This window comes from Coturnix japonica, unplaced genomic scaffold (genome assembly GCF_054131305.1).
Source record: "Coturnix japonica strain WE unplaced genomic scaffold, WE-NBRP24 Scf039, whole genome shotgun sequence".
In the NCBI taxonomy this organism is placed as follows: domain Eukaryota; kingdom Metazoa; phylum Chordata; class Aves; order Galliformes; family Phasianidae; genus Coturnix; species Coturnix japonica.
In genome coordinates this window covers 130,909-143,157 of record NW_028188942.1, presented here as the reverse complement: position 1 = coordinate 143,157, position 12,249 = coordinate 130,909, and the positions used below count along the sequence as shown (strand labels likewise).

The 12,249-nt window shown below is 48.2% G+C and overlaps 1 protein-coding gene across 1 annotated transcript; it reads right to left on the bottom strand.

Moving 5' to 3' along the window:
• Positions 1–5,559: 5,559 nt before the first annotated feature.
• On the bottom strand, positions 5,560–6,495 carry LOC146753114 (olfactory receptor 14J1-like). Its single transcript, XM_085530796.1, has one exon. The coding sequence runs from the start codon at positions 6,493–6,495 to the stop codon at positions 5,560–5,562; it is 936 nt and encodes a 311-aa protein (XP_085386922.1).
• Positions 6,496–12,249: the final 5,754 nt, after the last annotated feature.

Below are 12,249 nucleotides of genomic sequence, written 5' to 3'. Positions count from 1 at the left end.
CCACTTATGGGGCTGGGGACATCTCCAAGTCTATAGTTATGGGCTTTTGGGTCACACTTATGGGTCTGTGTTCCCACTTATGGGGCTGGGGTCCCCATTAACCCCTATGGGGTCACACTTATGGGGCTGGGGATGCAGTTGTGGGGCTGGAGCCTCACTTATGTGTCACACTTATGGGGCTGGGGACATCTCAAATTTGTATAGGGTCTTGGTTATGGGGTTTTGGGTGAAACTTATGGGGCAGGAGTCCCCACTGGCCCCTATGGGGTCACACTTATGGGTTTGGAGTCTCACTTATGGGTTACACTTATGGGTCTTGGGAGGCACTTATGGGGTTTGGGGTGTCACTTATGGGGCTAGAATCATACTTATGGGGTTTGGGGTCACACTTATGGGTCTGTGTTCCTACTTATGGAGCTGGGGTCCCCATTGACCCCTACGGGGTCCCACTTATTTGTCGCACACACCTTGTTGCTTGCCGGCCTTCCTGTTGTCATTGGGGTGCATGAGGTCCCATATAAATGGGGTTTGCAGTCACACTTACGGGTCTGTGTACACACTTATGGGTCCAGGGACACACTTATGGGTCTGGAGCCTCACTTATGGGTCTGGAGACCTCTCCAAGTCTATAGTTATGGGGCTGGGGCCACACTTATGGGTCTGTCGACCCATTTATGGGGCTGGAGAGGCACTTATGGGTCCCACTTATGGGTCTGGGGTCCCCATTGGCCCCTATGGGGTCACACTTATTGGGCTAGAATCATAGTTATGGGGTTTTGGGTCACACTTATGGGTCTGGGGACCCACTTATTGGGCTGAATCCTCACTTATGGGTTCCACTTATGGGTCTGTGTTCCCACTTATGGGTCTGAATCCTTACCTTGTTGCTTGCCGGCCTTCCCGTTGTCATTGGCATGAATGAGGTCCATATAAATGGGGTTTGGGATCACACTTATGGGGCTGTGTACCCACTTATGGGGTTTGGGGTCACACTTGTGGGGCTGGGGACCCACTTATGGGGCTGAGGATGGAGTTATGGGTCACATTTATGGGTCTGTATTCCCACTTATGGGTCTGAGGACCCACTTATGAGTCTGGAGCCTCACTTATGGGTCCCACTTATGGGGCAAGGGTCCCCATTGGCCCCTATGGGGTCACACTAATGGGTCTGGAGCCTCACTTATGGGGCTGGAGACCCACTTGTGGGGCTGGGGACATCTCCAAGTCTACAGTTATGGGGTTTAAGGACCCACTTATGAGTCTGCATTCCCACTTATAGGGCTGGGGTCCCCATTGGCCCCTATGGGGTCCCACTTATGGGGTTTGGGGTCCCACTTATGGGGCTAAGGACGCAGTTGTAGGGCTGCGGACACACTTATGGGGCTAGAATCATAAGGTTTGTGGTCTCACTTATGGAGCTGGGGTCATAATTATGGGTCTAGAGACCCATGTATGGGGCTGGGGTCAAACTTATTGGGACCCCATTAGGGTTTATGGGGACCCCATCAGGGTTTAGGGAACGTCATTAGGGTTTGGGGTCACAGCTATGGGGCTGGAGCCTCACTTATGGGTCCCACTTATGGGGCTCTGTTCACACTTACGGGGCTTGGGGTCCCCATTGGCCCCTATGGGGTCACACATATAGGGCTGGGGATGCAGTTATGGGACTGGAGCCTCACTTATAGGTCACACTTATGGGGCTGGGGACATCTTGAAGTCTTTAGGGTCACACTTATGGGTCTGAGGACCCTCTTACGAGTCTGTGTTCCCACTTATGGGTCTGTGTTCCCACTCTTGGTCTGTGTTCCCACTTATGAGTTAGGAGCCTCTCTTGTGGGTCATACTTATGGGTCTGGAGCCTCACTCATGGGGCTTGGAGTCCCCATTGGCCCCTACGGGGTCACACTTATGTGGCTAGAATCATAGTTATTGGGTTTTGGGTCACACTTATGGGTCTGAGGACCCACTTATAGGTCTGGATCCTCACTTATGGGTCCCACTTATGGGTTTGTGTTTCCACTTATGGGTCTGGGGTCCCCATTGGCCCCTATGGGGTCACACTTATGGGTCGCACTTACCTTGTTGCTTGCCGGCCTTCTCATTGTCATTGGGATGAATGAGGTCCCATATAAAGGCCTTGATGGACTCATCACCCCGATAATGGAGCAGGCAATAGAGCAGGATGGCCCTAGAGATGGTGACTTGCAGAATCAAACTCCATAACCACCAAGTAGTTATAAAGCAGGTATGTTTAATGAGTGATGCGCACACACCCTGGTGCAAGGGGCAGAGCTCCACCTCACTTGCACACCGTCAAGAGGAAGTGTGCAACAGATATAGGCTGAACTAATACATCATCAGTAGTTGGCAGGAATTTGGATACATATTCATTACATTCCTCAGACCCCATTTGCATGCAGTCCCTCCCCCCTTGCGCATGCACAGTGAGTTGTGAGGGTGGTCGTGGGATGAAGGCTCATCATCTTCCTCACCATAAACTTTCGACCCTTCAGGAGGGGCACCCCCCAAACTGGTTCCAGCTGTTCTGTGGACATCTAATCACCACACTGTTCTCGGGCTGTTCCACCCTGATCTTCATGGCCTTCATCCCCTTGTTTTCTCAAACTAAGTGACTGCAATTCCCTCTCTCTGACCCCCTTAACATAAACTATCTATCTGTAACTACCCTTTGCCTTAGTGAGGCCCCCTTTCCCTTTCTGTAGCAAAGTGTTCTCTTTTCATCTACTATGGGGTCCCTTTTCATTATTCACTAACACTTCATGATGGATGAGCAAGGAAGATGAGGAAAGGCAGCTGCCCTTTGTGAGAGCGCACTGAGCTCTGCCTGGGGATGGCAGAGGAGCCAGCTGAGAACTGATGGAAAAGGCACAAAGAGGAGAGTGGCAGATTCTGTTCCTTGCTTCCTGATCAGGAAGAACAAGAGGAGGAGGACAGGCAGGAATCTGAGTTACAGCTCAGATGGAATTGTTTTCTTCAGACTGTCCGCTATGGTGCAGTGTTTTGGTTCTAGGAGAAAACCATTGATAACACTCTGATGTTTACAGCTGCTGCTAAGCAGTGTTGTACAGAGCCAAGGCCATGGTCAGTGGAGGGCACATGGAGCTGGGAGGGAACAGAGTGAGGACAGATGACTGAAAGTGGCCGAAAGGATGTTGTCTATCAGCTGACAGCAAGCAGAAATTGTATTGAAAGGGGTGGGAGTCCATCTCAGTCTCTTCAGTGCCCAGGGTCCAACTGGGCATCTGTCTGGTGGTGCTGAGCAAGTGCTTGTGTATCCGCTGTTACATACTATTCCATATCAACGGATATATAGTGATATATATAGTGATAACTATTACTCCTCTCCTTTTATCTCTCTTAGTAAACTGTTTTGTTACAACCCAGAAGTTGTACTTTTTTTCCCAGTTCTCATCCCCATCCCACTGGGAATGGGGCAGTGCACAAAGCACTGTGTGCTGCTGAGCCACATGTTGGGTTCAACAACCACCATCATTTTGGTGCCTGATGTGAGGCTCCAAGGGTTGTGGTAACAGCACATCTGTCCAGAGTGGACAGGGCTTTGTGGGAGTTGGAGATGTGCAGGCCATGGTGCTGATGGTTTCCCTATTTGTGAAGCTTGCTGAGTCTTCTCATGAAGCTGCATTGCACAGCTCCTTGCTTGCTGCTTGTTTTCCCTGCTGCATTATTTGTCAACTCTGGATGCTGGATTAGGGTATTTATTTTGCTATGCTGTTTGACCTTGGTTTGTACCACGATAAAATTGGCAAAGTGAAGTTTTGTGCACATTCAGCTCTTTGGACATCTTTGGGTTTTGGAAGTAATATTGTCCATATGATTAGGAATTACACATTTTACACTGTCGTCTCTGGGAGCCCAGGGGTATTCGAGGAGAGACTGGATATTGTGTTGAGGGACATGGTTTAGTGGGAGCTATTGGTAATAGGTGAACGGTTGGACTGGATGATCTTTTAGGCCTTTTCCAACCTTGGTGATTCTATGATTCTAGGACTGAGGTTAAACAATTATTCAGGAATATCACTGAGAGATCTGCCCCAAGGTGAGAAGGCTCTGCATGGCAGGGGGTGTGGGATGGTCTGGGCAGCTGCCTGGAGCGGTGGGCACCTCCAGGGCTTTGGAACTTCATCTCCGAGCAACTGCAGGATCCTGAGAAACTGGTAGAATATTGGGGGCAGTTCTGCTGTGGCTCTGGTAATCCCCAAGATACACACATGACTGCGGTGCCAGATCCAGAGAGCTGGATCTGCTGACAGTGCTGCAACCTCTGCAACTCCTGGCACAGACCCTGCAGCAGCTCCAAGGTTTTGCTACATGCCTTGTGGTTGTTCCAAGCTCTGGGACAGATCCCACTGTCACTCCATCCCTCATAATGAGCTCTGCAGTTAATCCTGCAACGGGTCCTGTAGCTGTTTCAAGTATGGTAATAAGAAAATGCAACAAATGTCACACAAGGGAGGTGCACTGTGCCAGGAGGTTCAGCCCTGTGGTCACTCCAACCCCTCCAATGAGCCCAGTGGCTGCTCCAACATAGTCACAGGTCCTGTGGTGGTTTCAGCTCTGGCAATGTACTCTGAGGTCACTTCAACTCCTGCAACAGCCCAACAGCCACTTCAGCTCCTACAGTGAACCCTGTGGCTGTTAAAACCCCTGCAACTAGTCCTGGACTTGCAAACAGATGCGCATAGGGATTAGTTCATATATGTTTGCAACTGCATATGTTGTATATGTGAGAAAATACACTAAATATATTATATATGTAAGAATACATTTGTCATAATTATTATCTTTTTCTTTTTCTCTTTGTCTCAACCCATAAACCTTAAACCACAGCACTGCCCCGAGATGCTTACGGATCTCCTTGGGACTATTCAATCTGATCTGGTCACACAGTGAAGAGCACCAGAAGATCTCGAGGCTTTCTCAGGGAGCAGCTCCTGAGGTATATTCCTTATGCCACCTTTGGAAGAGGCCTCCCTCCAGTTCTCTGGTCCTGCTCTAAAGGGGCCCTCTTGTTATGGCAGTGCCAGCAAGGAGACCAGCACTGACAGACCTGTTCATATTGCTGGCTACTGACTGCAGCCCTGGATTGCTGCTGTAGAGGCAACATGACTGTCATGAGACACACAAGACCTTCAGGACTGCACAAATGAGAGAACTTGAGAGCACTGTAGTGGTATAAAGAGATCAGAAATGAAAAGAGCACGTTGAGCTGCTGTCTGTGGCTGTACCTCCCCAAATCCAGACAAAGAAGGAAAAAAGAAAAGCTAAGTAAAAGTCTATTTTGAAACCTTTTTAGGTATCTTTTAACATATTCGGAGAATCTGGATACATGTTTACATGAGCTCTTGGAGTGAAAAAATGGAAATTAGGTAGGAAAAAAGTGTAATACATTTTTATTTATAAGTTCAATAATATATATATATATTTTTGCACGTTGCTATATCTCACATAATCAAACAATAAAAGATGCATAAAAAATAAAGAACCATCACTGGGAATCCTATGAGGAAGTTGTGCATTTCATAGAAGCTGGAATAGTGTGTATTGCAACATCTTTCTGAGGGCGTGCTTGATCTCCCTGTTCCTCATGCTGTAGATAATAGGGTTCAGTGTTGGAGGAACCACTGAGTACAGAAGTGCCATTGACAGATCCAGGAGTGGGGAGGAAATGGAGGGGGGCTTCAGGTAGGCAAAAATGACAGTGCTGAGAAACAGGGAAACCACGGCCAGGTGAGGGAGGCACATGGAGAAGGCTTTGTGCCGTCCCTGCTCAGAGGGCATCCTCAGCACGGCAAGGAATATCTGCACGTAGGACACAACTATGAAAACAAAGCACCCAAAGGCTAAACTGGAACTAAAAATGAGAAACACAACTTCCCTGAGATTTGATTCTGAGCAGGAGAGCTTGAGGATCTGGGGGATTTCACAGAAAAACTGGTTCACAACATTGCCTTGGCAGAGAGGCAGTGAAAACGTACTGGCAGTGTGCAGCAGGGAATGGAGAACCCCAGTGCCCCAGGCAGCTGCTGCCATGGTGGCACAAGCTCTGCTGTCCATCAAGGTCCCGTAGTGCAGGGGCTTGCAGATGGCAACATAGCGGTCATAGGACATGATGGTGAGAAGGGAATACTCTGCTGAGAGGAAGAAGAGAAAGAAAAATAGCTGTGCAGCACATCCTGTGTAGGAGATGGTCCTGGTGTCCCAGAGGGCGTTGGCCATGGCTTTGGGGAGAGTGGTGGAGATGCAGCCCAGGTCGAGGAGGGCCAGGTTGAGGAGGAAGAAGTACATGGGGGTGTGCAGGCGGCGGTCGCAGGCTACGGCTGTGCTGATGAGGCCGTTGCCCAGGAGGGCAGCCAGGTAGATGGACAGGAAGAGCCAGAAGTGCAGGAGCTGCAGCTGCCGCGTGTCTGCCAACGGCAGCAGGAGGAACTCGCTGATGGAGCTGCTGTTGGGCATCTCCTGTTGTTGGGCTTGGTGTCCTGCTCAGAGTGCAGAAGATAATGACAAGTCCAGACCATTCTCAGACACACTCCTCCTGCTATACTATGAAATGTTTTTATTCTCTTACAACAGTGTACATTTAGCACCATTACTTGCATTTAATTTCATGTATTTCAACATTCCTTAAGCAGAAGCAGCATATGGAGCTCTAACCTTCCTTTTATTTTCTTATCCCTTCTCCCTGGATATTTTCATCTGTTTCATGTCTCATATCTTTACCCCAAGTGCTCTTAGAACCCTTTACCCCAGCTTCTGTGGCATTCAGTTTCAGTTAGAAAATGCTGCCTATTTGTAGGATAAGTGAATTATTCATGCCTACAGAAAATGATGATAATTCCATCCTTCGAGAAAGGGGAGACTGAAAGCACATCATGTGTGAGTGTTCACAAAACAAGCAATTGATTGACGAAAAATTCTCAGAACTCTTATTGCCCCTTTTAGATTTCTGACTCCAATTCTCTTTGCCTCAGAACAGGAAATGGAAACCCCCTGCCTTGGCTCTCCTCTTGCAAAGTGCCCTCACAAACATTCAGTTGTGCAGTGGAGCTGTGATCCCCTGCCCCAGGCAGCAGCTGTGGCAGCACAAGCCCTGCCGGGGGGCTCCTTCCCCCCACACGTCTCCCCGCAGCGCCCTGGGCAGCTCCCCGGGCAGGCTGAGTGCTGAGCCTGGCAGGCGGCAGAGTCCCATACCCGGCACACAGCCCCTGGGGCACAGCAGGGACCCTGCTCTGCAGGACAGCCCTGGGCACCCACCTGGAGCCATGCTGGGACACGCAGCCCTCATGGCTGTGCTCTGACTCTGCAGCACAGGAGCCCTCAGCTAGGGCAGAAGGCTTTTAACACAGTAAAGAAACATGCAGTGCCTGAAGCCAGATCTGCTACGGGATGTCTCTGATTTGGTTAACCCTCTATGAAAAGCATCTGCATGGTCTGTAGTGAGACTTACTATGTCATGCTCTGTGAGTAATGCTCCTGCTGTGTGCTCCCAGCCTGCTCACACCGTACACATCCTGGAAGCTCTTTCCCCTTTCTCTCCTCTCCTTTTGGGAGCTGCAGGCTGTGCTGTGCACAAGAGCTGCTCCTGGGCACAGCTGTCTCTCTGCAGCACTGCCCACTTGTATGAGCTCCCTGTGTCCCAGGAGCCCGGCCCAGCTCAGCATCAGAGGATGTCATGTTTTATCCTTCCCACTCTTCTCCCCTGAGATGTCCCTGTGTCCTCTTGGCCAACAGATCCTGAAAAACAACAGCATCATGATTGTACTTTGAAATCTGATGAATTAAATACCAAATGTACAGTGGTCAGTGACTGATTCCAGACCTGATAACTGAGATCCTGTGATGAAACAAAATAGGCATACAGGCAAGGACAGAGAGAGGTGGACTTCCCCTGTGCAGGGCAGTGATTTAGTTGAGGCAGTGCAGGCGTCACATCCCTAATTGGAAACCCTGGGGATTCAGCTCCCCATGGACACACAGTATCATTGGGATTCCTCTGGTTCAGTTCAGAAGTGCACAAGGAGTTGCCTGCATGTGAGCTCCTGCTCTGAGTCCTCAGTCCTTCAGCAGGGAGGCAGTTGTTCACACACAGACACTGGGTGATGCCCAAGGTGCCTGGGCTGCTCCTGATGTGTGCCAGTGCTTGTAAACCGTGTGGGTAATCCCTGAGATAGACAGCTCCTTCCTGGGCATCAGCTGAGGGCCAGAGAGGGGATAGCACCGGCTGTCTGGTGAATTCACATGCACCTGCAAGTGCAGCACAGGGCCTTCAGCAAAGCCATGCCCATGGTGTGACCATGTTGCTATGTCACCTCCAAGGCCCACAATCGGTCTAATGCCTGTGTGCCACCTTCTGCGCACTAATACCATGGATGAGCTCTCCAGTCCGGCTAAGTCCAGTGATGCTTTCCAGTGAGGATGTTTACTCCTGTATTTTTGCACTAATGCAAACACCAACACACAAGAAGCTAGAAATCTTGGTAGAGCTGCAGGCCTGAGCTCCTGTTTGGACCACAGGGACACAGTTGAATGGCTTCCACAACTGCACTGTAGCACAAGGGGGATACAGAGTCTTTAGGATGGATGGGTGAGGAGACAAGGAAGAGCGACTGCCCTCTGTGAGAGTGCACTGAGCTCTGCCTGGGGATGGCAGAGCAGCCAGGTCAGACCTAATGGAAATGGCCAACAGAGGAGACCATCAGTGTCTTTTCCTGTCTTCCTGATCAGGGAGAGCAAGTGGAAGGTGCCTTAGGCAAACAGATGGGAGTCTCATGTTGTCTGGCCATTGTCCCCTTTGGGAGCCTTTTTCACTCCAGTATGTGCTGCAGGGACAGCACAGCAGGGCATGTGCCATCCAGCAGATCCCTGGAGAGCACAGATGGCAGCTTCTTGGCCAAGCCATGGAGGAACCAAAGAGGAGAGGTGCTCTGCTGGATCTCATACTCTCCAGCATGGAAGGTCTGGTGGGAATTGTGAAGGTGAAAGGGGCATCAGGCCACGTGCAAAAGACAAAAGGATCTAATTTTATTTATGTATTTATTTATTTTGAGGCTGTAAGCTTAAAAGATGAACATATATGTCAATAAAACTGAAACAAAGAATTGAAGACAAAGATAGAAATCAATGAAAATGTGTTAACCCTTTTCAACATGAGAAATTCTCATGAGTCTTGTTCCATTTCTAGTTGTAAATATGAGTCTTTGTAGGGATTTTGTGTCTTGTATTTTTTTTTTTTTTTTTTTTTTTCCTTTAATTCAGATGCTTTCAGGTACAGAGACACAGACAGCGATGCCAGTGCCATCATTGCCCTGTGACTAAATCCCAGCGCCCACCGCTGCTCTTCCCTGCTGCCTATTTGATCCCTCATCCTCCAGGTGTCTCCAGCTCTCCTAAATAAATGGTCGTGGTTAAAGGCATGTTTTCAGCAGGCCATTTAGACACATGCTCCTGCCACAGCCTGCCAGATTTCCCCATCCCTTTCTTATTGTTCAGTCAGATACCTCCCAATTATCTGTCTGATTTCTGACTTTTAGGGGGATGACTAAAATTTGCTCCATCTCGCCAAAGACTGATGGACTGTGTTGTCAACTCCTTCACTGTGATTCTATCTATCCCTTCCTATCTTTTCTTTTTCTCTTACTTTTTCTTTTTCTATGTCGTATTCTTCTCCTATTCCTTTTCCTTTTTCTTTTCCTTTTCTTTTTCCTTTTCCCTTTCCATATCCTTTTTTTTCATTTTTCTATTTCTATTTCTTTTTTTTTCTCTTTCTCTCTTTCAATTTTTCATGCTTTAAAGAAAGCATGAATTCAGAAAGATGTTCATTAATGTCAGTAAAAGTGAAAAAAAGAGTTGAAGACAAAGATAGAAATCAAGAAGAAAGTGTTAACCCGTCTCAGTGTGTGAAATACTCACGAGTCCTGTTCAATTCTAAGTTGATACCTCCCAACTCCCTGGCTGATCTATCCCAGGGAGATTACTGAAATTTGCTCCACTCCTCAAAAGTCTGTTGTCAAATCCTTCACCGTGATTCTATCTATCCCATCCTATCTGTTTCTAACTCATTTCTTGTGCAAATATTCCCTATGAAAAATAAACCTCAATAGAAGCTGCTTGGACATGGCATGCAGTTGATCACTGTGTTTTACTGTTCATTCAATTGCATCACCTTTCCTCCTGTTTGTTGGCCGTAAATAAAGAGAATTCTTTCTTTTTCTGTGTGCAGCTGGTTCTCTGTGGAAAGCCAGTGGGAGTTGGTACAAAGGAGGTTTAACACTGAGCGGGTGACGGTAGAGGAGAAGAGTGATGTGAGGAAAAGTGATGCAAGTCCCATGGGGCTAATGTGAGTAGGAGTGGGATGGGGAGGTTGAGGAGGAACTTTGTCAACACAGTAACAGTACAGAACTCATTGGGACATCCTGGATTGACATCAGTTGCAAAGTGCTTCTTTAACTTCTTGTATAAAACAAACTATAAATAAATAGACAATAAATGCATTTTGGATTCTTGCTCCTTAAGCTCTCTCCATTTTGCTGAACACATTCTGAAAACCTGAAGAAGAGAACAGGAAGGTACAAGGCACAAGAGGCTCTTTAGGTTATAATGGTCCCAGGGTGCATTTGATGCTGAGTTCATCAGCCTCCAGTGCAGAGAGAAGTTTGCACAAAGTGCTCAACAAGACAAAGTCAGAAGTAACAGTGAAGTTTCTTGGAGTATTAATGGACCCACTGAGGAACATTAACAAGCAAGCTTCCCAAGGGACTTGTTAGAGAAGATAACTGGAAGCCATGACTACAGGCAGGCAAAGGCACTGGCATGCTAAGAAACCTCTCCTTTGCCTTACGAAGCAGACAGGTCAAGCCCTGATTGCAAGACCAGTGGTAGAGTGGTCCTGTATCTCATGTTGGCTCAGGGCATTTCCTGGGGCAATGGGTTGGAGGTCTGTATGATGTTAAATGAAAGACATGGGGACAGAAGATCCCAGGCTCTACATGTGGTGCAAGGACGCTGTGAGGTTCATGTCCCATATGAGACCTATGTTTCATTGCAGGATGTGGGATGTGAGAAGGGCCCAGTGTGAACAAGCAGTCAATCCCTCTGAAACTCTGAACTTCAGAACTCTCAGTTCCAGTGCCCTCCTTTGCACATTCTCCCAGAGTTTGAAGTCCTTTATGTTCTGCGGTGCCCAGAAGTGCACCTAATGCTGCTAGTGAGGCAGTAGCAATGCAGAGCAGAGAGGGATGATCCTTTCCCTCACCCAGCTGGCAATAAGTTGCTTCATGCACTCCAGGGGACTGTTGTCTTTCCTGGCTGCCTTGGCACACTGCTGACTCACATTCAGTGTGATGCTGACCAGCACCCCAACCCTTTCCAGTCAGACTCCTCTCCAGTGTCCCATATCCAGTCAGTGTGTATGTCCAGCGTTGCCCCTACCCAGTTGCACAATCAGGCACTTGTTCTTGTTATACTTTATGCACTTGGTGCTTAGTACCAACTGGTACCCAGTTCTCTGACTTGTCCACATCTCTCTGCAAGTCATCTCCACCCTCAGTGGAGGCAACAGCACCTCCTTATCTGGTCTTATCAGCAAACTTGCTCAGAACGTCTTCTAGTCCTGCATTCAAGTCATCTGCATAAACATGAAAGGAAAGTGGCCCGCAAATGGAACCCTGGGGACCCCGACAGTGACCATCTACCAGCCTGATGGAAAAAACTGACTATAATCCTTTGGGACTGACCTACTGGCCAACTGCTCACCCACAACATTGTGTTTCTGTCTAGCAATGTGCAGAACATTCTATCCTGAAGGTTGTTGTGAGAAACAGTATCAAAATTTCCACTGAAATCCTCAAGGAGTACATCAACTGGCTTCCATTGGTCAACTAAATGGATAACTGTGTCACAGAATGAGCTTAAATTAAACAGGACCTTCGCCTCACAAACTTGTGTTGGCTGCGACCAGTGACAGAATTGTCCTTCAGCTGTTTTTCCATAACTCCCACCATCATTTTCTCCATAATTTTACCAGGCACTGGAGTGAGACTGACAGGTCCATAATTGCCCATGTCACCTTTCTTGCTCTTCCTTACAAGGAGACAACATTTGCCAGCTTCCTGTCAGCTGGCATGACCCTAGACTTCTATAGATGCAATTGAAATGAGAGCCCAGAGCATACTAAGGTGTCATCATTGAAAGAAAGTAGATGTGCCATAGCTT

Bases quoted from the DNA above. Each gene is read 5' to 3' on its own strand.
- LOC146753114 (XM_085530796.1), bottom strand. From the start codon at position 6,495: ATGCCCAACAGCAGCTCCATCAGCGAGTTCCTCCTGCTGCCGTTGGCA.